Here is a 27,768-nt window from a genome sequence, read left to right on the forward strand (position 1 = left end):
GATAGAGCACAAGTTGGGGAGGGGCAGAGAGAGAGACACAGAATCTGAAGCAAGCTCCAGGCTCCGAGCTGTCAGCACAGAGCCCGATGCGGGGCTCGAACTCACAAACCGCAAGATCATGACCTGAGCCGAAGTCGGATGCTTAAGCGACTGAGCCACCCAGGCGGCCCCTGTCTTGTCTTTTTCTTTCTTTCTTTCTTTCTTTCTTTCTTTCTTTCTTTCTTTCTTTCTTTCTTTCTTTCTTTCACATTTATTTATTTTTGAGACAAGAGAGAGACAGAGCATGAACGGGGGAGGGTCAGAGAGAGAGGGAGACACAGAATCTGAAACAGGCTCCAGGCTCTGAGCTGTCAGCACAGAGCCCGACGCGGGGCTCGAACCCACGGACAGTGAGATCGTGACCTGAGCCGAAGTCGGACGCTCAACCGACTGAGCCAGCCAGGCGCCCCTGTCTTGTTTTTTTGATACTAGCCATTCTGACAGGTGTAGGGTGATAATCTCATTGTGGTTTTGATTTGCATTTCCCTGATTAGTGATGTTGATCTTCTTTCCATATGTCTGTTGGCCATCTGTGTGTCTTTGGGTAATTGTTCAAGTTCTGTGCTTATTTTTTAATCATATTGATTGGTTTGGGTTGAGTTGTACAAGTTTTTTATGTGTTTTGAATATTAACCCCTTATTGCATATATAATTTGCAAAAATCTTTTCTCACTCATTAGGTTGTCTTTTTGTTTTGTTGATGGTTTCCTTCACTGTGAAAACCTTTTTATTTTGAAGTAGTCCCAATGGTTTGTTTCTGCTTTTGTTTTCCTTGCGTTGGGAGGCACATCTAGAAAAATGTTGCTATGGCTGATGTCAAATTACTATGTTTTCCTCTAAGATTTTTATGGTTTTAGGTCTCAAATTTAGGGTTTTTAATCCGTTTTGAGTTTAATTTTGTTTGGAGTGGTAGAAAGTGGTCCAGTTTCATTCTTGTGCATGTAGCTGTCCAGTTTTCCCAGCACCATTTATTGAAGAGACTGTCTTTTCCACACTGTATATTCTTGCCTCCTTCGACATAGATTAGTTGGCCACATAAGGATGGGTTTCTTTCTTAGTTCTCTTTTCTGTATTATTGAAAGTTTTTCTTTAAGTATGCTTTACACCCAACATGGGGCTCCACCTCAGGACCCTGAGATCAAAAGTCATGTGTTCTACCAACTGAACCAGCCAGGCACCTCTTATCTGTGGGTTTTCTGTTCTTTTCCATTCATCTGTATGTCTCTATTTGTGCCAGTACCATACTGTTTTGATTACTAAAGCTTTGTAATATATCTTGAAATCTGGAATTGTAATACTTCCAACTTTGTTTTTCTTTCTCAAGGTTGCTTTGGCTATTTGGGGTGGTTCCGTACAGATTTTAGTGTTATTTTTTCTTTTGTGGAAAACGTTTTTGATATTTTAATAGGGATTGCAGTACTTGGCTTTTTTTTTTTTTTTTTTTTTTTTACTTTATTTATTTATTTTGAGAGAGGGCGAGAGGAAGCAGGATGGGGCAGAGAGAGAGGGAAAGAGAGAATTCCAAGCAGGCTCTGCACTATTCACTGTGGGCCTCGAGCTCATGAACTGCAAGATTAGGACCCAAGCTAAAGTCAGATGTTTATCCGACTGAGCCACCTGGCTGCCCCAGGTCTTTTTTCTTTTTTTTTTAATTATTCTTGAGAGAGAGAGAGAGAGAGAGAGAAAGCAAGAAAGTGTGAGCAAGGGAGGGGCAGAGAGAGAGAGAGGGAGAGAGAGAATCCCAAGCAGGTTCCATACTATCAGCACACCTGACGCGGGGCTTGAACCCACAAACTGAGATCGTGACCTGAGCCAAAATCAAGAGTTGGACACTTAACCAACTGAGCCACCAGGCACCCCTACTTGGTCTTTTTTTAATTGAAGTAAAACATACATATGGGAAACTTTATAGATTTTATTAACTATGCAGTTCTTTTTTTAAAAAAAAAATTTTTTTAACGTTTATTTTTGAGACAGAGAGAGACAGAGCATGAATGGGGGAGGGTCAGAGAGAGGGAGACACAGAATCCGAAACAGGCTCCAGGCTCTGAGCTGTCAGCACAGAGCCTGACGCGGGGCTTGAACTCACAGACCGTGAGATCATGACCTGAGCTGGAGTCGGCCACTTAACTGACTGAGCCACCCAGGCGCCCCGTTTTTTTTTTTTTTTAAATATATGAAATTGTCAAATCGGTTTCCATACAAAACCCGGTGCTCATCGCAAAAGATGCCCTCTTCAATACCCATCACCCACCCTCCCCTCCCTCCCACCCCCCATCAGCCTTAACTATGCAGTTCAATGAATGCTCATTCAATTTTGACCATTGACAGAGGACCATGTCACTCTGTGACAAGTTATCCATGTCACTTTTCTGTCCTAGTTTCAGTTCTTAGACTGGCTGTAATCTAGGAAAGAGATTCAGTAGTGGACTGCTTAATTTTAATTTATATTCATATTTATCCATTGGTAATAGGTAAGACAAAATGAATGTAAGCCTAGCGGGTCAATCGAAATGCAGTGTTTGAAAGAATCTGTCTCTGAAGAGGAAAAAAATTTGATTATTCATGTGTTAGAATTCTGGCAACAGAGGCATTATCCATAATATTGGCAGGCTCTCTTAGTGGGAGATAAAGAGTGAAGACTTGAAAGAATTGGGATGGTTGGGAATTCTCTGAACCAGATAGAAGACTAAAAGCCAGAATAACAGCTATCAGAACCTTAGTAAATCTTAGGACCTGTTGGTAATAGAAATACAGTTTATTTCTTGTTGATGAATACCATGAGGAGCTCTTTCTGCAGTTAATTGCATCTCTCAAATATGTGTCAGGACCAAATAAATATTCTGGTGGAAATTGAGAAGCATGAAGCGTTTTCCTTTCTTAAGTTATTTTCAGCAACTTGCCATGCACATAGCTGATGAACCCATTTTGTTTTGAAGTAAGGAAATAATTCACTTGGAAGTACTAAATCTTTGTGGGTCTTTTTGTGGGAAGAAGACCATGTTTTAGGAGCTTTGGTTTTTCTCTGGCTCAACTTTTTGTAGTAAAGGTGATTTGAAGGCAGGCTTCGAACACAGACCAGCCCTTCTAAGCCTCACCACTGTCTTTGCTTTTGCTTCAGTTGCAGCAGTACCAGTACTACAGTGCAGGCCTCCTGTCCACGTACGACCCTTTCTATGAGCAACAACGGCACCTACTTGGACCCAAAAAAAAGAAATTCAAGGAGGAAAAGAAACTTAAAGGTGAGCATATTGACCTGCCTTCCACATTTACTCTTTAGTTTCAGGGTTGTGTGTAGCCTGTTGGTACATTTGGACTTTGAACATAACGCATGTAGTAGAGACTTGCTGTATCTCAAAAACCCTAGTCTTCCTTATCTAAGTCCTATTATTAACCTTATTTCGTATTTGGTTTATGATCTCTTCTAGAATTATAAAGACATAAAACTACAGATTCCTAGCGAAAGGTTTAAGTCAGTTAGTTTATTCCTTCTTTCTTCTACATACTTTTCCAAATGTTGAAAATTTTCTGGGAGAGGAAGAAGTTGGTTAGGCACAGGGAAGTATGAAGAGCAACCTGAAGTGTTGGGAATAAGTTATGATTGTTGTTGTTTGTGGAAATTCAAAATAGATCACCTCTCTATCTTGTGTAATGCTTATCTGCCTGTTTGCCAGGAAATGTGCTTTCCTCCCTTACTGAGCTCTAAGCAGCTGGAAATCAGGAAGGAGGTAGGAAGGGAAAGTTTTAAACTCTGTGTACAAGTTAGATTTTGTTCACCTAAAGGTATGAACTCTACTCAGAAGTTCTTTTAAGCCTTCTCCCCTTTCTCCCACATCCTCCTAGTTTATCTCTGTATTTAAAAAAAATTTTTTTGTATATTTATTTTTGAGAAACAGACCACAAGCAGGGGAGGGGCAGAGAGAGAGGGAGACACAGAATTTGAAGCAGGCTCCAGAGAGCTTAGAGCCTGATGCAGGGCTCGAACGCACGGACCACGAGATCATGACCTGAACTAAAGTCAAACGCTTAGCCAACTGAGCCACTTACGCACCCCTCTTTTTATTTTCTCATCCTCTGCACCCTCCCCTCCCCACCCCACCCCACCTCCCAAATTAGTTTTTTGTGCCACGTGTGATTTTCTCTTCACAGGCCATGATGTCCTATCAGTTAGCACATTTTTTTCTTTCTTTAGTTTTTTCTTCAATCACTTTACATTGCCACCAAGTAGATATGTTTCCTTCCTTTTGGCCATTACTTGAGTTCGTGGTACTTTATAAGTCTCCCTTCCTGTTGTTGGGTTCAACAGAAATTCAGTTTTTAGGTTTTATTTTGTGTTTCTCTTTCATGTAAACATAGGGAGTATCCAGTATTCTTCCAAGGTAGTGAGATACTTCTCTTGGAATAGTCATAGGCCCGAATACATAAAGAGGTAAACATTGCCAGCCTCACTTGGAATGAGGAAGGAACCTTGAATTTTTTTAAAGTGATGAGGTTGTTTGTGGCTGTCTTCTGTGGAAGGGCAGAAATGCAACATTCTCAGAGTCTGTTTCCTTTGCAGCCAAGTTGAAAAAAGTGAAGAAAAAAAGGCGAAGGGATGAAGAACTTTCCTCTGAAGAATCTCCTCGTTGCCACCACCACCAGACCAAAGTCTTTGCCAAGTTCTCTCATGATGCACCTCCTCCTGGCACCAAGAAGAAGCACTTATCCATTGAGCAGCTTAATGCTCGTCGTAGAAAAGTATGGCTCAGCATTGTGAAAAAGGAACTACCAAAGGTATGTGAGTGCCTCCAGCATAGATGGCAAGTTTTGTCTCCCTGCCCTTTAAAGAGGAGCTGTTGGAGCTAGATACCTTTACAGTGTTCAGAAAGGAAACTAATCTGATGGAATTAAGATAATGCTGAATAGTACTCTTATTAGTTGACTGTTTTTTTCCAGATTTTGATCAGAATCCACAAGACAGTTAGTTGTTCTGTGGTGTTTATTGTCCAAAAAATGGAGGGAAACCTCTCTGAGAAAGGAAAGCAGTTTTCTTACTCATAGCAGTAGAGATTGAACAACAAATTGATAGGTGATAGTAGAGGAAATTAAAATGAAATGGTGGAGTTATGTTTCTTAGAGAATTTATAAATATTTGAATGTTACTGAAGAATCACAGACGTTAGAAAAAATGTGAATGATTCAAGAGAAAGATGTGTAGGCATTCTTTTTGCTATTTTAATTTGGTTTTGGTAATATTTTATTTTGATATAATTTCAAACTTGAAAGTTTCAGGAATCGTACAAGGAATGTCCATATACCCTCGACTCAGTTTGCATTTTACTTAATTAGTTGCCTTATTAATTGAGCGTAGCCTTAATAGAAATATGAATAGGGTATTTTCTGAATTTAGATAAACTGATACTAAACTCAAGGAAAAGAATCAATATGCAAGAATTGCCAGAGAACACTGAAAAAGACACATCAGTCATTACAATATACCGTAAAACCTCTATAATTCAACAGTGTAGTACTGCTACATGCATAGGCAGATAGATCAGTGGAATGGTAGACTTAAAAAATTTTTTTTCTGGGGCGCCTGGGTGGCTCGGTCAGTTAAGCGTCCGACTTTAGCTCAGGTCATGATCTCGCAGTCTGTGAGTTCGAGCCCCGCGTCAGGCTCTGTGCTGACTGCTCAGAGCCTGGGGCCTGTTTCAGATTCTGTGTCTCCCTCTCTCTCTGCCCCTCCCCCGTTCATGCACTGTCTCTCCCTGTCTCAAAAATAAATAAACGTTAAAAAAAGAAAAAATTAAAAATTTTTTTTCTAATTTATGTATTTTAAGAGAGAGTGAGCATGTGAGCAAGGGTGGGCAGAGAGAGAGAGAGAGAGAGAGAGAGAGAGAATCTCAAGCAGGCTCCACACTGTGTGTGTGTGTGTGTGTGTGTGTGTGTGTGTGTGTGTGAGAGAGAGAGAGAGAGAGAGAGAGAGAGAGAGAGAGAGAGAGAGAGAGAATGAATCTCAAGCAGGCTCCACACTGTTAGCACCAAGCCTGACATGGGGCTCGGTCTCATGAACCGTGAGATCATGACCTGAGCGCAAAATCAAGAATCAGATGCTTAACTGACTGAGCCACCCAGGTGCCCCTAGACTAATAAACTTTTTAAAAAATGGTGCTGGAACAACTAGGTAGCCATTTGGAAAAAGATAAAAGTAGATCTGTTTCTCACACATATACTCTGAACATATTAAGGTTCTTAGTATAAAAAATGAAATCATACAAATACTAGAGGAAAAGGATTACATTCCTATTTAACCTTGGCTCAGCAAAAGTATGACTCAACATCCAGAGGCAATGAAAGAAAACATTTGTAAATTTGACTAAATACAAATAAATTTTTTCATGACAAAAGAGAGCTGACAAAGTGGGAAAGATTATTTACATTGTCACAAAGGGCTCGTATCTCTAGTATATAAAGAACTTTTGAAAATTGAGAGCCAAAGAACCACAAATTCAGTAGGCAAGTAAAATGATGGGAATAGACAATTCACAAAGAAAGATACAAAAATGGCTCTTAAATATTAAAAAGGTTCAAAGTCTCATAATTAGAGTAGTCTAAAATAACACCTAGATACCATTTTTCACTTATCACAATGGCAAAAATTGGAAAATATGATAACACATTCTCTTAAGAAGGCTATGGAGAAACAGACACTTTTTTACATTGCTGCTAGAAGTGCAAATCAGAGAGCATTATTCTGGAGGGTAAATTGGCAATACCTAATAATCTCCATATGCAGTTACCTTTCAAACCAGCACTTCCACTTCTAGGAATTATGCTGAGGCTAAACCTGCAACTATACAATGTAAACAAAGTTACTCATTACAGCATTATTTTTAATTGCAAAATAAACAACTTTAATGCCTATACATGGGGCTTGAATTGAACTCTGGTAGATATACACAGTGGATTGTTATGCTGCTGTTAAAAAGAAATAATGAGGAAGACCTTTCTGAAGTGACATGGGATAAAGACATAGTGTTAAGTGAGAAAAGCAAAACAAAAGCAGGTATCTATAGTATTTACCTCTCATATAAGCAAAACAGGAATATAAGAAAATACACAAATTCTCATTCATGCAAAAGACATTCAAGAAGTATAAGCCTGAAATTAAAGTGTTGATTTCTTATAGTGGGCAGGTGGTAAAAATGTAGAAAGAAAGGATGGAATGGGAGCAGGTTAGCAGGGATGAGGGGCAGTCTTTGAGTACATCGTTTTGTATGTAGGGCTGACTTTGAAAATCATGGTAATGTTTCATATACTCCTCATATACACTGATAATAAAACAATTGAAACCAGTCAGGGTGTGGGAAGGGAATTAGGTTGAGGGGATATTTGGGCAAAGTGGAATAAAAACAGGAACAAATGGTGTGCTTGGGTAGCTCACTCAGTTGAGTGTCCAACTCTTGGTTTTGGCTCAGGTTCTGGTCTCATGGTTCGTGACTTTGAGCCTAGTGTCCAGGCTCTGTGCTGATACTGTGGAGCCTGCTTTGGATATTCTCTTTCCTAGTTCTCTCTGCCCCTCCCCCACTCGTGCACACACATGGTGTCTCTGAAAATAAATAAAATTTAAAAAAAGTCAAGAACAAATGTTAACTGTATCAGAAATGAGTAATATATAATCAAGTTGCAGGGATTGGGGAAGAAAAGGACTCCCTGAAGTAACTGAGGAAATCAGTATTTTGACTTGATATGTAAGGCTAGAGACCAAAAGAACTGTACGTAAATGCTATGATTGACATAGTAAGTGTTTCTTACAAAAGAATGGGTTAGAATTTTGAAACTACTCTGTATGTGTACTAGAATTGAACAAATAAGTAAATATGTTGTAGATGACAGCCAGTTTCTCGCTGTTGGAAACATTTAAAGTGAAGCCTTTGAAATTTGATTGGAGTCAGAGCTCTCAGTACACACACACACACACACACACACACACACACACACACACACAGAGATAGATGTGTACAGAAATATAGTTGTGTGTGTGTGCATAGGTTAGTATGCATATATACTTAATTTCTAGCTAGCTCTTTGCAGAGAGTGCCTAGACGCAGTGATATCCCAGTAACAATTAAGTTATCTAGTTCCCAGATCTTGATTTCTCAACACTTTTTATTCTCTAATAAAGTTAAGGAGGTACTTGAAGAAAGGTGGAAGTGGGGGATTGTCAGAAGAATACAGGAGCCAATCTGAAGGGGCTCTTCATCACCAAAGTTAGAATAATTGAGCAATGAAATCGATAATAATAATACTGAATTTTAACACATAGAATAAAAGAAATATCAGTGAGTCCATACTGTTATAAATAATTAAATAAGAAAACAGGTAAGGTAGAAGGAACAACTCTTCCTTGCAGTAGAATTCCAGTTAATAGGACAGAAAGAAGTAGAGAATCATCATTAACACAAATACCATGGTAATAATTGTTGCAGACTGGATCCATTGATGAAGGCTAAAATCAGAGGACGAAAGATACAGAACCAGAGCTTGCACATACTGAAAGCATCTCCCCAGCATATACATCTCAGCACAAAAAGAAAGATAGTGATAATCATGGGTAGTTACTACCATGGTAAGGTGGTAGAATCTACTTTAACCAAAAGATCTAAGTAACACTAGTAATAGAAATTTTGATATTGTGAACTTAATTTGATGCCCTGAGAAGAACATGTCGTTTCTGGGGTATTCTTGCCAAAATGTGTAATGTCATTCCAATCATGAGAAAACATCAGAAAATCACAAACTTTGGGGGAGATTTTACAAAATAACTGATTGGTGCCTTTCATAAGTGTCAAGGACATGAGAGAAAGATTGAAGAATGTTATATATGCAGGAAGAGAACTGAGGAGAAAAGCAACTAAATACATTGTGGGATCCTGGAACAGGAAAAGGATTTTAGTGGAAAAATTGTTGACGTTCAGATAAGACTTGTAGTTTAATTAATATTTTACCAGTGTTATTTTCCTTTCTTAATAAAGTCAAACCTTGGTTTGCGAGCATAATTTGTTCTGGAAACATGCTTGTAATCCATAGCACTTGTATGTCAAAGTGAATTGCCCCATAAGAAATAATGGTATATGTGCTGCTGAAGCGAGCACAGAAATAACGGAAACTCAAATGATTCGTTCCATAACCCAAAAATATTCGTATAAAATTAACTACAATGCTGTAATATAATACAAAATAATAAAATACAAAATATAAAGAAAAATAAATTAACCTGCACTTGCCTTTGAAAGCCTTTGTGGCTGGTTTCAGGGAGACAAGAGACAAGGTTATTGTGTAGGACTACTTTCACTATCACTAATAGAATCACTGCTGTCTCTTGGCTCAATGGAATCTTTTTCTGCACGGGGGCCATCGTATATGCTTGCGTGGATGTTGACTACAGTACAATAATAATAAACTCATATACTGTATTTAATGTAACTGGCAATTAGGCAGCATAGGAAAGGGTCTATATATGTAGGCAGCCTGACCTAAAATGAAGCAAAGCATTCCTAAGCGTACTCTTGTTTGGAAAAGCAAAGGACTGTCCATAGGTGCTTTGAAGTGACAAAGAAACTAGTGCCAGGTGTGAGCACCTTCCAGCATTCTAAAAAATTGATGATTTCTATCAAACACTGTGGCCTGAGACTGAACATCCGAGTATGGGAGACAGTCACCCCCAATCCCACAAAGACAGAGCGAGAGAGAGAAGATCCATTGGTTCACTTATGATCATGTGATGTTCGACATCTCGCACTACTTGTATTGCAAGACATCACTCATTTATCAAGTTAAAATTATTAGAAACGTTTGCTCATTTTGTGGCACACTTGTAGAGCAAGTTACTCTCAATCCTGGGTTTTACTGTGATTGTATTCTGTGGGGCACCTGAGTAGTGGCTCATTCAGTTAAGCATCCAACTCTTGTTTGGCTTAGGTCATGATCCTGTATTTCCTGTGGAGCTCCTTGCTGACAGTGGGGAGCCTGCTTGGGATTCTTTGTCTCCCCCTTTGCCCCTCCCCTGCTCATGCTCTCTTTCTCTCAAAATAAATAAATAAACATTTAAAATAATTGTATTCAAGTTATGTAAGATGCTAAATGAGGAAAAGCAGCAGGAGCAATATAAGGGAACTCTGTATTATTTTTTGCTACTTTTCTGTAAGTCTAAAATTGTTTCAAAACAAAATGTTTTAAAATGATATGGCAAGAGTAATGCAAGGAACTGCCATGTATCCTTTACTCATATTTAGCAGTGTTTGCTTTGTTTGCTTTTGTTACATAAATGCATACTTTTTTCTCACCCATTTTGAGGGTTAGTTTGACACTTTGTACTGAACTTCCTTGTAGTAATTCAATGTGTGTTTCCTAAGAAAAAAGACATTCTGTCATACAGAACCACAATACAGTTATAAAGATTATTATCTGATCCACAGACCATATTTAGATTTCATCAGTTGTCTATAAAGGTTGGGGCTTTTTTTTCCTGATTGAATCCAGGATCCAATCTAGAAGTACATGTTTCATTTAGTTGTCACATCTCTTTAATCTCCTTTAAATCTGACATAGTTTCTCAGCCTTCATTTTTCATAACATTTTTATTTTTGAAGAGTATAGGGCTATTATTTTGTACAGTGTTTCTGAATTTGAGTTATGATTCTTCATGATTAGATTTGGGTTATTCATTTTGGGCAGGATTACCAAAGGAGTGATATATCCTTCTTGATATGTCACATTGGGAGGCACATGACCCATTGTTCCAATTTGATGGTATTAGCTTCGATCCCTTGGTATGTTTGTGCTTCTTAACAATTACCATTCCCCCCCCCCCCCGTGCCAATTAATAAGTATTTTTGGAGAGAAGAACATTCTTGATGAGAGAAGTTATAGGGAAATCCTCTTTGTACCTGGTGAATAGACTTCAAAATGATGCCCATCTAGGGTGCCTGGTTGGCTCAGTGGGTACAGCATGCAACTCTTAATCTCAGGGTCTTGAGTTCAAGCCCTACATTGGGTGTAGAGATTACTTAAAAAAATAAAAATAATTTTTAATTTTTTTAAATGTTTATTTAGTTTTGAAAGAAAGAGAGTGTGAGGGGGAGAGGGACAGAGAGAGGGAGACACAGAATCAGAAGCAGGCTCCAGGCTCCGAGCTGTCAGCACAGAGCCCTACGTGGGGCTCAAACTTACGAACTGTGAGATCATGACCTGAGCTGAAGTCAGACGCTCAACCGACTGAGCCACCCAGGCACCCCAAATAAAAATAATTTTTAAAACATGATGCCCTTCCTATGATCAAGAATTCCATAGGAATATTTGAGATTCTTGTCTTTTTTTTTTTTTTTTAATTTTTTTAACGTTTTAATTCATTTTTTGAGAGACAGAAACATTGTGAGCAGAGGAGGAGAGAGAGAGACGGAGACACAGAATCTGAAGCAGGCTCCAGGCTGTCAGCACAGAGCCTGACGCAGGGCTTGAACTCACGGACCATGAGATCATGACCTGAGCCGAAGTTGGCTGCTTAACCGACTGAGCCACCCATGTGCCCCAAGATTCTTGTCTTTTAAGTAGCAATAGCTGCTTAAGCATTAGTAGGAGAAAGTTTTGATAAAGGGCGTAAAAATTCCTGTAAGCAGATCATCTGAGATGCAAATTTTATAGAAATGGCTTTTAAGACGTCTAACTTCGTACCCACTGTTTCTTCAGATTTAGGGGGAGAGCTCTTTAACAGTCACTCACGTATGCCTGTGCTATGTCTTCTCCCATGTCAACTGGATCATCATGGGAAATCATGTTTTTTTATTGAGCTTCTTTTGTTTTAACTGAATTGGAAGACAGAATCAGCTCATGACTGGTTTGTTGGGTGCTGAGTCATCTTGTGTTAGGTCTGCCTTAGAATTTTTTGTTAGAGAAGATGAAGCTTAGTGAAGCTTAAGTGTTGGCAGAAATTAATAGTGGCAGCAGATTTGTTCTGGTTGGAGGATAGAAACACAAACTGGAAGGCTAGTTTACCGTTGTAACAATTCCTGTATGTCATTGCCTGCTATCTCAGCTTCTTTGCAGATGGGCTCTGCAAAGCGGTGTGTATTAGTGTGGTGCTAGGGTTTAGGGCATGTTGTTACATTTTCCACTTCAGGCCTGAAATATAACTTAAATTCTTTCTAAAGTATACAGAAGACTCTGTTTAAGGTAGCCACAGCACTAGCTTATTCTTCCTAATGCTGCTTTAGTAGCTTTGTGTGTGGTTCTCAGTTGGTGCTTTTGGATGACTTTAACCCTTCAGGAGTTGAATAACAGACAGTGTCAGTCTACACAATCTTATTTCAAAAGGACTCCTAAATGATATAATTGTTTTTAAATATTTTAGGCCAACAAGCAGAAAGCTTCAGCTCGTAACCTGTTTCTCACCAATAGCCGAAAGGTAAATTGTAGTTTTATATTTCCCGTTTTTTGTTATGTTGGAATATGTCTCCGTTTGCTGCTCTTGTCTCTTGTGACCTGGTAGAATACCTTAGGTACTATAGTAGTACCTAAGAGAATTTCTGAATGTTTTCTATTTTATAAATAAAATTGCTCTTCCTCACATTTCTGGTATTTGAACCTTTTTGAATGAGACCATAGCCTGCTCTTAATTCCTTCGGCAGTTCATGTGCTCAGTCTCTTTATCTAAGAAATGATGGTTAGTAATATTAATACCTTCCTTTAGAGGGAAGTAACACAACTTCCTTTGAGATCTCTGAGATCAGATGAGGTAATGTTATTGGTTCTGTTTTCCTGGGCTAATCTAATCACTCATCCTCAGTTTCCTCATCTGTAAAATGAGGATGTCTGTACTACCAACTTTGTAGAGTTTATGTGAAGAAATAAATTAGTTTAATGATGTTAGGCTTAGAGTGGTGCCTAGCATATAATAAGCATTAATTGCTACTATTATTAACGTGTACAATAATACTTTGTAGCTTTCCAGCACATCTAGGGTCATTATACTTTTTTTTTTCTTTCTTTCCATCTAAGGTGCCAGTATGTGTATAAATTTTTCATTCCATGTATTACCTCAGGGTCTGTGTCTGGATCTTAGTACTGTTCAGGGGCATTAACCACATTGTGGCAAAAGGAGATGTGGTCGTAGAAAGACTGTGTGCACTGAACTGACGGGAATGCTGTGGTTTAGAGCTAAGGGAAGACTGGCCGTGGTGTTGGGTCCTTCTCCTTTGTGAGAATGCTGTTGTCATCTGCAGCTTGCCCACCAGTGCATGAAGGAGGTGCGTCGAGCTGCCTTGCAGGCCCAAAAGAACTGTAAGGAGACCTTGCCTCGTGCCCGCCGCCTCACCAAGGAGATGCTTCTGTACTGGAAGAAATACGAGAAGGTGGAGAAGGAACACCGAAAGCGTGCAGAGAAGGAAGCCTTGGAGCAGCGCAAGTTGGATGAGGAAATGCGGGAGGTAGGACAATAGTATAAAATTTTGAAAACCCTGATTGCTCAGCCATATCAAGAGATTGGTGTATACTACATAAATTGTAAGGTAATGAAATCATTGGAAAAAAACATTTTAAGACATAATTTTGAGGATAGTAATTTTAGTCCAGTAAAATGATTCTGTTTTTATCCCTCAGTAAGGCCCTCTCTCCGGCCTTCACCTCTCTTTGTACGCCAAGTTTTTCTGTTCTTTCTTAGCCTTATTCCTCTTTATATTTCTGGTGGACCAAAAAAAAAAATTGAAAGAAAAAGGATAGGGATGAACGAAAGAAAACAGCTTACAGCTTATCTTGGCTTGGTTCCAGGTGCTGGCTGCAGTTTCTTCCTTGTTGGAAGAGCGGGGCTGGTTGCCAAATTTAGGGCCAGATAAGAACAATAGACAAACTCGTCCAGTTTTGAGACCCATCCCCCCACTCCTACATGCTTCACTGTTTTAACTTTCAGCCAGTATTCCTCTAAGCCTGATGTTAGCTAATATGTAGGTGAGTAGATTGTTCAGGGAAGCAAGAGGAGAAAGTAGGAGGACAAAGTCATTGTGTTGTCATTGGCAAACCAGTTTGGTTGTGAGCAGGGAAAATTGAGGTCTGAAGAAAGAAGGCAATCAAGGGATGGGAGAATCTTTTCTTTCAGGTATAGGCAGTAAGTACTCGTGTCAAAGCAGAGCTGTGGCCTCTTCTGAGCTCTTGATCTTTTATCTTTTATCTTGTCTTTGAGGGTGAATATGGATTTTGCCAAGTTTCTTAAGTCTCGTGGGTAATTTTTATCTTTGTATGCAAGATAAACATATTAGTGTGTTAGTAAACATTTGATGCTATATGGAATACTTCCATGTGAATTTATAGGCATTTGAGAGTCGTAGGTCTTGAAGTTTTGCAAGCAGCCAGACGTATGTATGATCTAAGTTTGTGAAACATTCTCTCGGTTTGGTTGATAATTAACTGATGGGTTTCATTCATGTTTATGTTTTATGTCCTTCTCCGAACCTTTGAAATAAAACTATTTGTGATGGAACTTTATTGTTCCTTTAATTTACTTTGCTCATTTAAACATGTAGTTGTTGACTGTTGTAAAGGAGGTGTTACTCTTTTTTGTTTTAATTTAGAAAGGTTTTCTCGATAGTACTTTAGCTATAATAAACCTGTATTTATTATGAAAAATAACTCCCATTTTCTCTCAAATTCTCTTTCAGATTTTCTTCTCGTTTGAATCTGGCTCAAGTACTATAAAACCTTAAAGAGAAAGTATAGTTTTATATAGCGTACCTTAGGACTGGTCTCTTTTCTTGGCTAAGTTCCTTGTTATATTTTTGTTTTTCATTTGGGGAGGTGGACCAAGGGTAAATCAACTCTACTTCATATGAATTTTATTATAAAATAGTTAATGCAGAGTAGTGACATGTGCATTTGATCTGTATTCATATTTTATAGGTCATCACAGATGAACTATACATTGTTTTTGGGAGTATTTTCTTCCTTTGTCATCTTATTCTTAAATATCTTCTGGTTGACTTTCAGAATAATTTATAGCCCCTAGGCACTTATTTTCACTTTCGGTGATAAAGATCTTTTGACATGTTTACATTTTTTACAATACTAAAACTATATACAGGTATCTACCACCTAGGTTATGGAATAAAGCTCATTGGTTGAGTTTAGTTGGTATCTCTGCGCCACTCTAGGAAATTGATACAGTAAAGAAATAAGCATTTTAGAAACAGAAGCTTAATGGAGAAAACATTTCATGTTGTAAATGAGAGCAAAACATATGTTATTAAATATAAGTGAAGACTGTTCCTTGCTTTTATTACCACTGACTTGGTTATAATAAAACTGTGCGTTAACAATTCTTAGTTTTCTGAAGGTAAAGAATCTATAAAAGAATTGTATGCAAACTATATATAGATTTTATGAATTCTGTTGATCACCTCTTGTTGTATGTGATTGATGATTTGACTCTGTTTTCACTTCTAACTTTTTTCCCTTTAGGCCAAGAGGCAACAACGAAAACTGAACTTCCTAATCACCCAGACAGAGTTGTATGCCCATTTCATGAGTCGTAAACGAGACATGGGTCATGATGGAATCCAGGAAGAAATCTTAAGGAAACTGGAAGACAGTTCTACCCAAAGACAGATTGACATTGGTGGAGGAGTGGTAGTTAACATCACACAGGAGGATTATGGTGAGTCCTGCGTCAGGAGGTAGAGGAAGTGGGTACCCTCTATTTTTTCATACCTAAGGTTTCTTGCAAGTTTTGTCTTGATTGGTAAGCAATGATTAGTAAAGGGGAATTTATTGTGCTGGAGTAGGGAAAGTATGAATAAAATCAACATACAAAATAACTTTTTTTAATTAAAGAATTTGGAAAGGGAAGGGTGTGTTTATATGATCTTATAAGTTTGGGAATATTTTATATGTTTTGATTTGTTAGTAGGAATGGAGGCTATTGAATCAGAAGAATTCAGTGAACATGTCTCAGCAGAGAAAATCATGTCTCTCTTAACAAGATTCTTGGTGATATAAGTCAAGCATGAGAAAGATACTGTTCAGTTTTGGTATTTTTGTGTCCACAGGGGGAGGGATGAATTGGGGTGAAGTTTGAGGGTAATTTCACAGAGAATAGTGATAAAGATCATGTTGAGCTCAGAATAAAAAGAATGAGCGTTCCTGCATGGGTCTTAGGGGTTACACATGTCTTGATTTCTTCTTTGGGGATAGTTTCACCCAGCAGAAATCTATCACAGTTTTTAATCCCTATTGTTATGCTTTTCTTTGCTTTGGCATTGCTTTGTGCAAAAAACCCAGGATTGGGAGCCTGGAGCTCAGGTGGTTTCTGTGAGCTGGCTTTAGCTACTAGAGACATGGCACCCCTCTGCCTTCATTGCCACTTCTGAGTCCTAACCTTTGTCATGTAATTTGAGCCTTTCTGTTCTCTCACCCTCTGTGAATTTAGGGATGAGTAGGTTGGGGGAGTTAGGGATTGACAGTGTCAATGTGAATTGCAACTTTGAAGGAGATCAATTAATGACTTGCGATAATCTATAAGTTTTCCTTTTCAGATAGTAACCATTTCAAAGCCCAGGCCCTGAAGAATGCTGAAAATGCTTACCATATTCATCAAGCTCGGGTGAGTCTTACAAATGAAAAGAACCTATTATGCGCTCTGGAAATACCCCACAACCTTTCATTTGGGTGATTTTCCTTTCGGTTTATTCCTATTTCCAGTGAGAAACACTGGCAGATGTGTGTATATGTACGTGACTATGTGTTGGGTGTGGGTTATGTCTCCATTTAGAACAATAGGAATAATTGAGGAAGGGTGGAAAATAAGCATTCACTTGTGTGTGAGCTTTAGGAGTGTGTTGATTGAAGCGAGGATAGTATACCTATTTTTTTGTCCTCTTGAGTAATCATGGGTAATAGAGTGTGAAATGCATCATGGTTGTTTAGTGAAGAAGAAGACCATACTGGTGCTTGTTAAGAGAGCTATACCATTGCCTTAAGAAAACTGCTAAGTTAGGACCTTCTTTCAAACCTTAGTAATAGCTTGCTTATTCATGATGTAGTGATATTTCATGAAATCAGAAGGATATGGCAGTTAGATTGAATTAAAATAAGAAAGTAAAGAATATACTGCATAGGAACCCTATTTAACAGGGTCTAGGTCAGGATAGATACAAAGTTGACCTTCTCACCAACCCCAACCAAAGAAATTTTATGTCAGATTTTTAACAAATTCCTTGATGAAGTGAGTAATCATGTAGTATGGCTTAGGTCTGTTCATTATAAGAGAACTTCTAATATAATTGTTAAAATAGTAATGTTTCGTATATCGTTCTAGATACATAATATATTACATAATATTATTAGAAATTTTGTTCCAGTTACCACACAATAGATATATTGTCATTATGAATTTGATTTGAATTCCATTTTTCCCTCTTATGTTTTTCTTCTAATATGTTTTTATTTTCCAGACAAGGTCATTTGATGAAGATGCAAAAGAAAGTCGAGCAGCTGCCCTCCGGGCAGCAAACAAGTCTGGTACTGGGTTTGGGGAGAGTTACAGCCTGGCAAACCCATCTATCCGAGCTGGTGAAGATATTCCACAACCTACCATTTTTAATGGCAAATTAAAAGGCTACCAGCTGAAAGGCATGAATTGGTTGGCAAATCTGTATGAGCAGGTGAAGTTTAGAACTGTGTCATACCCACTCTGTTTTGTTACGCGTTTTTCTGATATCATTGGTTCAGAGTATTGCGAAATGGACACAAGATAATGTTTTAAATTTCATCCCTTTTAAAAAGTTTCATTGACTGACAAGAGTCAGAAAGATGTTTCTATATTTTTAACCTGAAATTTTGTTTGAGAATATTTGTATCGTGTACATAGTTTGCCTGAAGTGGTCTTGGTAACCTGATTGTGTTTTTTTGCCTGGATTATATTTGCTGGAAAACTGGCTTTGGCCTGTTATTCAACTCATGATATCACCTCAGGTATCATAATTCATAGTTGTAGCTGTAGAGTTGACAAAAGGAATCATTACAAGCAGTGGGTAATAGTGCTGAAATGATATTTCTAGTCATTTTTGTTTAAACAAGTCTAATAGTTTGGTTAGTTTTTTGGGACAGTATGTTGAACCCCTGTGTGATGGAATGTGAGAGGTACTGACTATGTGTATTTTTTTTTCCAGGGCATTAATGGCATTCTTGCAGATGAAATGGGTCTTGGCAAAACAGTACAGAGTATTGCCCTCCTGGCCCATCTGGCTGAGGTGGGTAGATGCAGTCTTTGTCTTCCCCACTCTAGATTCTGGGGTGAGAATCAGCCATTATCAAGCATTATGTCATGCTTTGTAGCATACCAGGACTATAGGACTTACTCCTTGCCTTCAAGGTCATTACAAGGTGACATGGTGTGGTGAAACATTTAGGTTTTCAAGACTGGAACAGTTTTTGAGAGTGTGTGGTTGGAAATAATGCCCCTCACCCCCTGTCCACAATCATTAGAATAATGGCAAAGGAATGGTAGTTAGAGCAGAAGACCCAAGTTCACATCTTAACTCTGTTTACTGAGAATGTAAACTTGAGCATTCACCTCATCTTTTTTACTTTGACTTCACTTTAATTTTCTGAGGTTTAGTTTCTACTTCTGCAACTTGGGGATAATACCTACTTAGAGGAATTCTATGAGAATTAAGTGAAAATAAGTGTAGAAACATTTTGAGAAAAGCAAAAACTCCAATACTAGTAAAATTGTTATCTAGTATAGGGGAAAGCAGCACATACAAGTCAGGATGTAGTAAGTGCTTTGTCAGTGATATAAATTAGGACCTTTAAGTGGTGGGAGTTGGGAGTAATTGCTTGGTATTTTTTCCCAAGTTTTTTTCTGAGCAGATTCCTTCCATGTGTTGTTATTAACATAGGCTATTACTACTGAATATGCAAATGTGGGATCTAGACACCATTTTTCTTGTTATGAAGTATTATGGATTCTTAAACTGCTCTTGTTAATTATAATTTTGAACTAAATATCTTCAGTTTTTCTGCAGTTAGCTGACCCATTTTTTCTCTTTCAGAGAGAGAACATCTGGGGACCTTTCTTAATAATTTCACCTGCTTCTACACTTAACAATTGGCACCAGGAGTTTACAAGATTTGTTCCTAAATTTAAGGTAAAAATCAATCCAGCAAAAATTTCTTTTGCTCTTTAAACTTTGTGACTTTTCTTTTTCTGCCTTACTTGTTTAAATTGTTTATAAGAATTTTTAGTTTCTTGCATTTTTTCCAAAATGCTTTGGAATGCATACATTGCATTGTTCCATTTGAAAGTAACTGATGGGAGCAGTAAGAGAGCATATTACATCCTTTTGTTTCATAAGTGAGAAAGCCAAAGTCCAGTTTGAATGATTTGTTGGTTTAGGCACATGGATTGATGCTCCTGGTCAAACTGCCATAGTAGAAAATATCTACCTTGCTGGTTTAACGTAGATTTTGGCAAATCATATCATCAGGGCACATACCCTATAATTTATGACATTGTCATATCCCCTCCCAATATATTCATAAATAATGCATTTTCTCATTACTCCAAAGTCAGATCTTTAGCCTGAGTTTAGATAGTAAGAAAGATAGTAAGATCGAGGTCAGAAGTGATCAATAGGGAAGTATGTTGTATTAAGTTGGTTAAGATGTGAACAAGATTTATTAAACAGGTTTTAATTGTGGAAAGTTATTGGGATATAAGAAAGAATGGGTAGAGGTGCCGAGTGGCTCAGTCATGTTCTCAAGGTTTGTGGGTTTGAGCCCTGCATTGGGCTGTGTTCTGACGGCTCAGAGCCTGGAGCCTGCTTTGGATTCTGGGTCTCCCTCTTTCTCTCTCAGCCCCTCCCCTGCTTTTGCTCTCTTTCTCTCTCTCTCTCTCTCTCTCTCAAAAATAAACATTTAAAGAAAAAGAAAAGAACAGGTAGGGTTTATTATAGTGTTTGCAAGTAAAAATGGGGAAATTAGGTAACTATGTGTTCTGTCCCTAAAGTGACATAATGATAATGAAGTTTCATGGTAAAGAGGATTTTATGGAGATTGTATATCAGGAATTATTGAGGGGCACCTGTGTGGCTCAGTCAGTTAAGCAGCGGATTCTTGATTTCAGCTCCGGTCATGATCTTGTGGTTCGTGAGATTCAGCCCCCACATTGGGTTCCACACTGACAGCGCATGGAGCCTACTTTTGATTCTCTCTCTCTCCCTCTCTCTGTCCCTCCCCCTGCTTGCACTTGCTCTCTCTCAAAATAAGTAAATAAACTTAAAATTTTCTTTAAAAAAAATTATTGATATGATCTGTCTGATTTGGGGTATCCATAATCATGGGTTCCATTCAATTTAAAGGACACAGGATAGGGTGGATGTGGGAGTCTGATGTTTTTCTGGCTTAAGCGTTGTAAGGAATAAGGAGACATGCGGGGTATTCCACTTTGGGATACCTTTGTGGCTATGGCTGCACCTTATTGCCTCAATTGTAGTTAGAAACTATTTACAAGGCACATTAAGTGTATAGCTTTTAACATGGTAGACTCATTTTTATTTTTAATTTTATTATTTTTTTAAACATTTATTTATTTTTGATAGAAACAGAGCATGAGTGGGGGAGGGGCAGAGAGAGAGGGAGACACAGAATCTGAAGCAGGCTCTAGGCTCTGAGCTGTCAGCACAGAGCCCGACGCGGGGCTTGAACTCACGGACTGCGAGACCATGACCAGAGCCAAAGTTGGAAGCTTAATTGACTGAGCCACCCAGGTGCCCCGACTCATTTTTATTTCATTTCATTTCACTTATTTTTTAGTTGATTTATTTTGAGAGCCTGTGAGCAGGAGAGGGGCAGAGAGAGAAGGAGAGAGAGAATCAAGCACTGAGAGTGCAAAACCCCATGCCAGGCTCAATTTCACCAACCCCAAGATCATGACCTGAACTAAGATCAAGAGTAGGGTGTCCAACTGAGTGACCACCCAGATGCCCCATTGGTTGACTCATTTTTAAATTTGTAAGGAGGAGATGAGATCATTCTAAGGTAGTTGGTTGAATATTTTCTCTAGAGTTGTTTGCTATATGGAATATGGAGCTGCTTTTTTTCTTCATTTATTCATTTTTTTTTTTTCTTTTCCAGTACATGTTCAACAATCAGGAGTTGAAAAACTCAGTCTTAAAAATTTCTACCAGGGGCGCCTGGGTGGCTCAGTCAGTTAAGCGTCTGACTTCAGCTCAGGTCATGATCCCACAGTCCATGAGTTCGAGCCCTGCATCAGGCTCTGTGCTGACAGCTCAGAGCCTGGAGCCTGCTTCAGATTCTGTGTCTCCCTCTCTCTCTGCCCCTCCCCTGGTCATGCTCTGTCTCAAAAATAAATAAAAACATTAAAAAAAAAAAATTTCCACCAAACCACTTAAGTTTTCAGTATTAACTTTACTGACCATTAGATGGCAATGTCAAACTACTTATGTCATTGATACCTGTCCTTTGATTTTATGCCTCTGCCTGGAACCGAGCTTTCATGTTCATGTTGAGCTTACTTTTGAATAAGCCTTTGGGCCTATTTTAGTTGCCACTGTTTTTTTTTTTTGTCTCATTTTTTAAAAATTGTGATAAAAAGCACATATATGGGTGCACCTGGCTCAATCACTTGCTAAACATCCAACTGGATCTCAGGGTCATGAGTTTGAGCCCCATGTTGGGTGTAAAGTGTGCTGTTTTTTGTTTTTTGTTTCTTTTAATGTTTATTTTTGAGAGAGAGAGCCATAGCGCAAGCAGAGGAGGGTCAGAGAGAGAGAGTCACAGAATCTGAAGCAGGCTCCAGACTAAGCTGTCAGCAGAGTCCAATGTGGGGCTTAAACTCACGAACTATGAGATCATGACCTGAGCTGTAGTCAGACGCTTAACCGACTGAGCCACCCAGGTGTTCCGTGAATAAAGTATACTTAAAAAAAAAACCAAAAACCACACATACATAAAATGTGCCCCTGTAAAGTATACAGTTTAGTAGTAATAAGTACATTTATGGTGTGTGGTGCAATGATGGATGCTGTCTGATTGCAGAATTTTTTCATCATCCCAAACAGAAACCTCTTCCCCATTAAGCAGTCACTCCCTATTCCCCTTTCCTTCCAACCACTGGCTACCGCAAATTCACTTTCTGTCTCTGTATTTGCTTATTCTGGATATTTCATGTAACTGGAATCATATAGTAGGTGGTTTTAGTTTTGTTTTGTTTTGTTTTTTAAATCTGGCTTCTTTTCACTTAGCATAATATTTTCAAAGTTCATCCATGTTATAGCACATGTCAGCATGTCATTCCTTTTTATGACTGAATAGTATTTAATTATCTAGACAAACTATATTTTGTTTATCCATTCATCTCTCAATGGATGTTTGGATTGTGTCCACCTTTGGCTGTTGTTAATAATACTGTTAGGAACATTCATCTACAGGTTGTTATTTGAACACCTGTCCTGTTTTCAGTTCTTTTGGTATATATCTAGGAGTGGAATTGCTAACGCATTCTGTATTTTATTGAGAAATCTGGTACCTGTTATTTTGTTGTTTTTGTTCAGCTTACGAGCTAAAAATAGCTTTTCTGTTTTTAAACTGTTGATTTAAAAAGAATATTTCATAACAAATGGGATATGAAATTTAAACACATATAGTTGTTATTTGCTTACAGAAAAGGTTTGACGGTCTCTTTTATATTGATTCATTGCTTCAATTTCCATTGCTCCTTTAGGTTGTCCAGAAATGTGTCCACCTCCCTGCAGAACATAGTTAAATGTAGACTGTACTCAAGTTTATAGTTAGTTTACATTCAAAAGATACTTAGGCGTATGATGTTAGCATCTGAATATTTATTTTATGTGACAGGTATCTGAGCAACACTTGTTTTAAGATTCTAGTATGACCATAGGCTTCCTCTTTTTCCCCATGAAATATGATTTATGTTTTTTCTATAATGTACCATTTTCATTCCTGAAAGTGGCTATTTTGTGTGTTTCTATTTCATTCATCTCTGCTTTTTTTAAAAATTACTTTTGTCTGCTTTTTTGTGAACGTTTTTCTTTTTCTAACATCTTAAGTGGAGCTTAGATGCTTGATTTTTAGCTTTTTCCAGTAAGTGTCCTTAAAGGTATTAATATCTTCTTGTGCATGACTGTAGCTATCCAAAGTTTTGATGTGTCACATTTTCATTAATCTTTAATTCAATATAATTTCTAGCTTATGTTGCAAGTTTTGTTTGATTCATGGCTTAATTAAAAGTAGTTCCTGGGGTGCCTGGGCGGCTGAGTTGGTTAAGCATCCGACTCAGGTCATGATCTCGTGGTTTGTGAGTTCGAGTTGTGCGTCAGGATGTATGCTGACAGCTCAGAGCTTGGAGCATGCTTCAGATTCTGTCTCCCTCTCTATCTGCCCCTGCCCCTTCTTGCACTCCGTCTCTATCTTTCTCAAAAGTAAAAATTAAAACAAAAATTTTTTTTTAAGTGTGGTTCTTAATTTCCAAACAGAGGAATCTTTTTGTTACTAGATATCTTTTTGTTACTAATTTACAGTTTAAACCCACTGTGATAAGAAATTAGGCTTTGTGTGATTTTGATCCATTGAAATCTTTTGAACTTTCCTTTCCCACCATATGGTCAGTGTTTATAATAATGTCCTATATCTGTTTGAAAATAAGTATTGTGCAGTTGTTGAGTGCAGCGTTCTGTGTGTGTTGGTTAGGTTAGGTTTTTTAAGTTCTTCTGTATCTTTACTGATTTTTTGGTCTGCCTCTTCAATTACTGACTGAAAGAAGTATGTTAAAATTTGCCACAATTAAGGATTTTTTCATTTCTGTTCTATTTTGCTTCTTTACTTTGAGACTGTGAGTTGTATACAAGTTTACAGTTACTTTGTCTTACTGGTGAATTGAACCTTTTATTATTATGAAATCCCTCTTGTTAAGACTTTTTGCCTTAAATCTGCTCTTTCTGGTATTAAATAGATCAGCTTTCTTCTGGTTTGTATATGGTATCGCTTTCTCATTTAACCATTCTGTTTCCATTTAAGGTTTTTTTTCCTGCCTTTATTTGGAGCATTTATGCTTTTTTTTTTTTTTTTTTAACGTTTATTTATTTTTTTGAGACCGAGAGAGACAGAGCATGAACAGGGGAGGGTCAGAGAGAGGGAGACACAGAATCTGAAACAGGCTCCAGGCTCTGAGCGGTCAGCACAGAGCCCGACGCGGGGCTCGAACCCACAAACTGTGAGATCATGACCGGAGCCGAAGTCGGACGCTTAACCAACCGAGCCACCCAGGCGCCCCGGAGCATTTATGCTTTTAATGTAGTTACTGACACATGGAGTTTAAATCTTCCTTACTGTTTTCTTTCTTCTTCTACAACTTTCCTTTTTCTTCTTTCTTGTGTCCTTTGGATTGATTATATTTTACTACTCTTCTCATTCCTTTTTGGAATTAGTAATTTCTTTTTGGAATATACTAATTATATATTCATTTTATTTTTTAGTAGATACCCAGGAATCAAGGAACATGTATCCTTGATTTAAAAAAAATTTTTTTTTAACATTTATTTATTGCTGAGAGAGACAGAGCATGAGCAGGGGAGGTGCAGAGAAGGAGGGAGACACAGAAGCAGGCTCCAGGCTCTGAGCTGTCAGCACAGAGCCCGACGTGGGGCTTCAACCCACGAACTGGGAGATAATGACCTGAGCCCAAGTCGGATGCTTAACCAACTGAGCCACCCAGGTGCCCCGATTTTTTAAAAAGTAGTATAAATTAATACTGTTACTGCTTTCCAGATAGTAAAAGGGCTTTAGTATACTTTAACTACATTCCCCTTCTCTAGACTTACGTGCTATTGTAAATATTTTATCTTTCAAACCCCACCAAGCATTTTATTATCATCTATACATTTTAAATTTATTTAGATTTATTTATATTACTCACGTATTCAGTGTTTTCATTGATCTTCATTTCTTCCTGTATATTTTTACTTCGTTGTGGCTGAAAGTTTTCAAAACAACAATAAACATCAAGCTACAGGTCCAAGAAGCACTTTGAAAGGAAATTATACCTAGAGATACAACAGAAAAAGTGAATTTCCCATTCTTTTCTTTCTCCATGCTTTCGTCTAAATATTTCCTTCTGACCTATATCATCTATTTCACTGATTCTCTCTTAGATGCATCTAATCTGTTATTAAACCCATAATTGAATTCTTAGTGTTAGTTACTGTATTTTCCAGTTGGGGAAATTCTCTTTGGTATTTATAATTTTTAATACACCCCTGAAATTCTCTAGCTTATCTTTTAATTCCAGGAACAAATTAGCATCTTTTTAAAAAGTGTTCTTTTGATATTTCATTGTCAGGATCTCCTCTGTGTTTATTTCTTGTACGTGTTTCTCATACTGGTTTTCAGTCATATTGTCTAATCTTTCTATATACCTGGGTATATTTTGTACATTTTGTTTGTTTATGTTTTTACTGTATACCAGATATTATATAGGAATGATTGTAGAGGTCATTGTGGGCTCTGTTTTCTTCTTCCAGATTGTGGATTTATAGGTGTTTGGGGTTGGGCATTTTGTGTTTGTTTTGTTTGTTTTGCCACTAGTAATTGGGGGGGGGGCACTAACAATCGAAAAGTCCCCCCTTAAGCTAGTCAGGAATTGAGATGATTCATAGCTGGGATTCAGTACTTGTTAAGGCAAGTCTATATTTAATTGACTTTTACTATCCATGGGTATGTATCCTGTGATTCTTATCTTAAGACCAGGGAGGTGGGTGGTTATCAGAATCCTTCTTCCTTAAACTACAGTTTTTGTTCTGTAGGCACTGTATCTCTTAAAACAATATTCTGTTTAATTTCTTAGCTTCACAACTGGAACTTTTGGAAATGATCAGCACCTTTTGGAAGGACATGTACCACGTGTTAGGCTTTCCTCTCTGGACTTTGTTTCCTGGATCTTGACTCCATAATTCTCCACTGCCTCAGTAGCTTTCTCATGCCTTCAAACCAATGTTTTGTATGTGTGTTTTAATTCAGTCTGTAGGGAGAGGGCTAGTGGCAGTGACAGAAGAGGAACTCCTGTATTCATTCTTTAGGTTCTTTTTATTTTTATTTATTATTATTTCAATATATGAAATTTATTGTCAAATTGGTTTCCATACAACACCCAATGCTCATCCCAAAAGGTGCCCTCCTCAATACCCATCACCCACTCTCCCCTCCCTCCCACCCCCTATCAACCCTTAGTTTGTTCTCAGTTTTTTTTTTATTTTTTTTTATTTTTCAATATATGAAGTTTATTGTCAAATTGGTTTCCATACAACACCCAATGCTCATCCCAAAAGGTGCCCACCTCAATACCCATCACCCACTCTTCCCTCCCTCCCACCCCCTATCAACCCTTAGTTTGTTCTCAGTTTTTAAGAGTCTCTTATGCTTTGGCTCTCTCCCACTCTAACCTCTTTTTTTTTTTTTTTTTTTCCTTCCCCTCCGCCATGGGTTTCTGTTAAAGTTTCTCAGGATCCACATAAGAGTGAAAACATATGGTATCTGTCTTCTCTGTATGGCTTATTTCACTTAGCATAACACTCTCCAGTTCCATCCACGTTGCTACAAAGGGCCAGATTTCATTCTTTCTCATTGCCACGTAGTACTCCATTGTGTATATAAACCACAATTTTTTTATCCATTCATCAGTTGATGGACATTTAGGCTCTTTCCATAATTTGGCTATTGTTGAGAGTGCTGCTATAAACATTGGGGTACAAGTGCCCCTATGCCTCAGTACTCCTGTATCCCTTGGGTAAATTCCTAGCAGTGCTACTGCTGGGTCATAGGGTAGGTCTATTTTTAATTTTTTGAGGAACCTCCACACTTTTCCAGAGTGGCTGCACCAATTTGCATTCCCACCAACAGTGCAAGAGGGTTCCCGTTTCTCCACATCCTCTCCAGCATCTATAGTCTCCTGATTTGTTCATTTTGGCCACTCTGACTGGCGTGAGGTGATATCTGCTTTAGGTTCTTTTTAAATCATCTGGGAGCACCCGGCTGGCTCATTCAGAAGAATATAAGACTCTTGATCTTAGTGTCGTGAGTTTGAGCTCAACATTTGGTGTAGAGAAAACTTAATAAACTTTAAAAAGTAAAAATAAAAAAAAAATAAAAACATTCTGAATTAACATTTGTGCCGATACTTTTAAGATTATAAGTAGGAAATAATCTGTATAATGGTCCTTTTTCCAGGTGCTACCATACTGGGGAAATCCTCATGATAGAAAAGTTATCAGGAGGTTCTGGAGTCAGGTAACTTTCAGCTTATTATATATATACATACATGCGCCCGTATATACATACATATGCAATCGTTTCTGCAATTGATCTGAAGAATTTCCTGTGTGTAAAATCTTACATATATTTCTAGGCACTAAGCCAGTGTACTTTTTTATCTTCTACAACACTTTTCCCATTATATAGACCATTAGCTGGACTTGCAGTCTAGGATTAAGTAAGAACTCTTTAGTAAGCTGAAGACTAATTTTAACATGATCTGTAATTAAGGTGAGTACTTAAAAAAGTTATGGTTTCATTTACTGCACATCTACCATGTAGGAGAAGCACGTCTTTAGGACTGTTTTGAACTTTTTAATCTTAAAAATTAGTGTCCATTTCTCATTATCTTATGAATTA

General features: G+C 38.0%; 1 protein-coding gene across 5 annotated transcripts in view; it reads left to right on the forward strand.

Moving 5' to 3' along the window:
* Positions 1-27,768, forward strand: part of INO80 (INO80 complex ATPase subunit) — a 144,608-nt gene that overhangs the window by 33,064 nt on the left and 83,776 nt on the right. For all 5 annotated transcript variants that reach the window (XR_008417115.1, XR_008417113.1, XR_008417114.1 and 2 more), the window contains exons 6-15: positions 3,161-3,281; positions 4,598-4,812; positions 12,428-12,481; positions 13,299-13,502; positions 15,523-15,718; positions 16,596-16,663; positions 17,514-17,723; positions 18,231-18,311; positions 19,116-19,211; positions 27,325-27,384. Coding sequence is in view for 1 of the 5 variants with exons in the window: in XM_053889189.1 (XP_053745164.1) it covers positions 3,161-3,281; positions 4,598-4,812; positions 12,428-12,481; positions 13,299-13,502; positions 15,523-15,718; positions 16,596-16,663; positions 17,514-17,723; positions 18,231-18,311; positions 19,116-19,211; positions 27,325-27,384 (1,305 nt within the window). In the remaining 4 variants the exon portion in view is untranslated. The remainder of the gene's footprint in view (positions 1-3,160; positions 3,282-4,597; positions 4,813-12,427; positions 12,482-13,298; positions 13,503-15,522; positions 15,719-16,595; positions 16,664-17,513; positions 17,724-18,230; positions 18,312-19,115; positions 19,212-27,324; positions 27,385-27,768) is intronic.

Source organism: Panthera pardus, unplaced genomic scaffold (genome assembly GCF_024362965.1).
Source record: "Panthera pardus isolate Hobbes unplaced genomic scaffold, ASM2436296v1 HiC_scaffold_24, whole genome shotgun sequence".
NCBI classification, from domain to species: domain Eukaryota; kingdom Metazoa; phylum Chordata; class Mammalia; order Carnivora; family Felidae; genus Panthera; species Panthera pardus.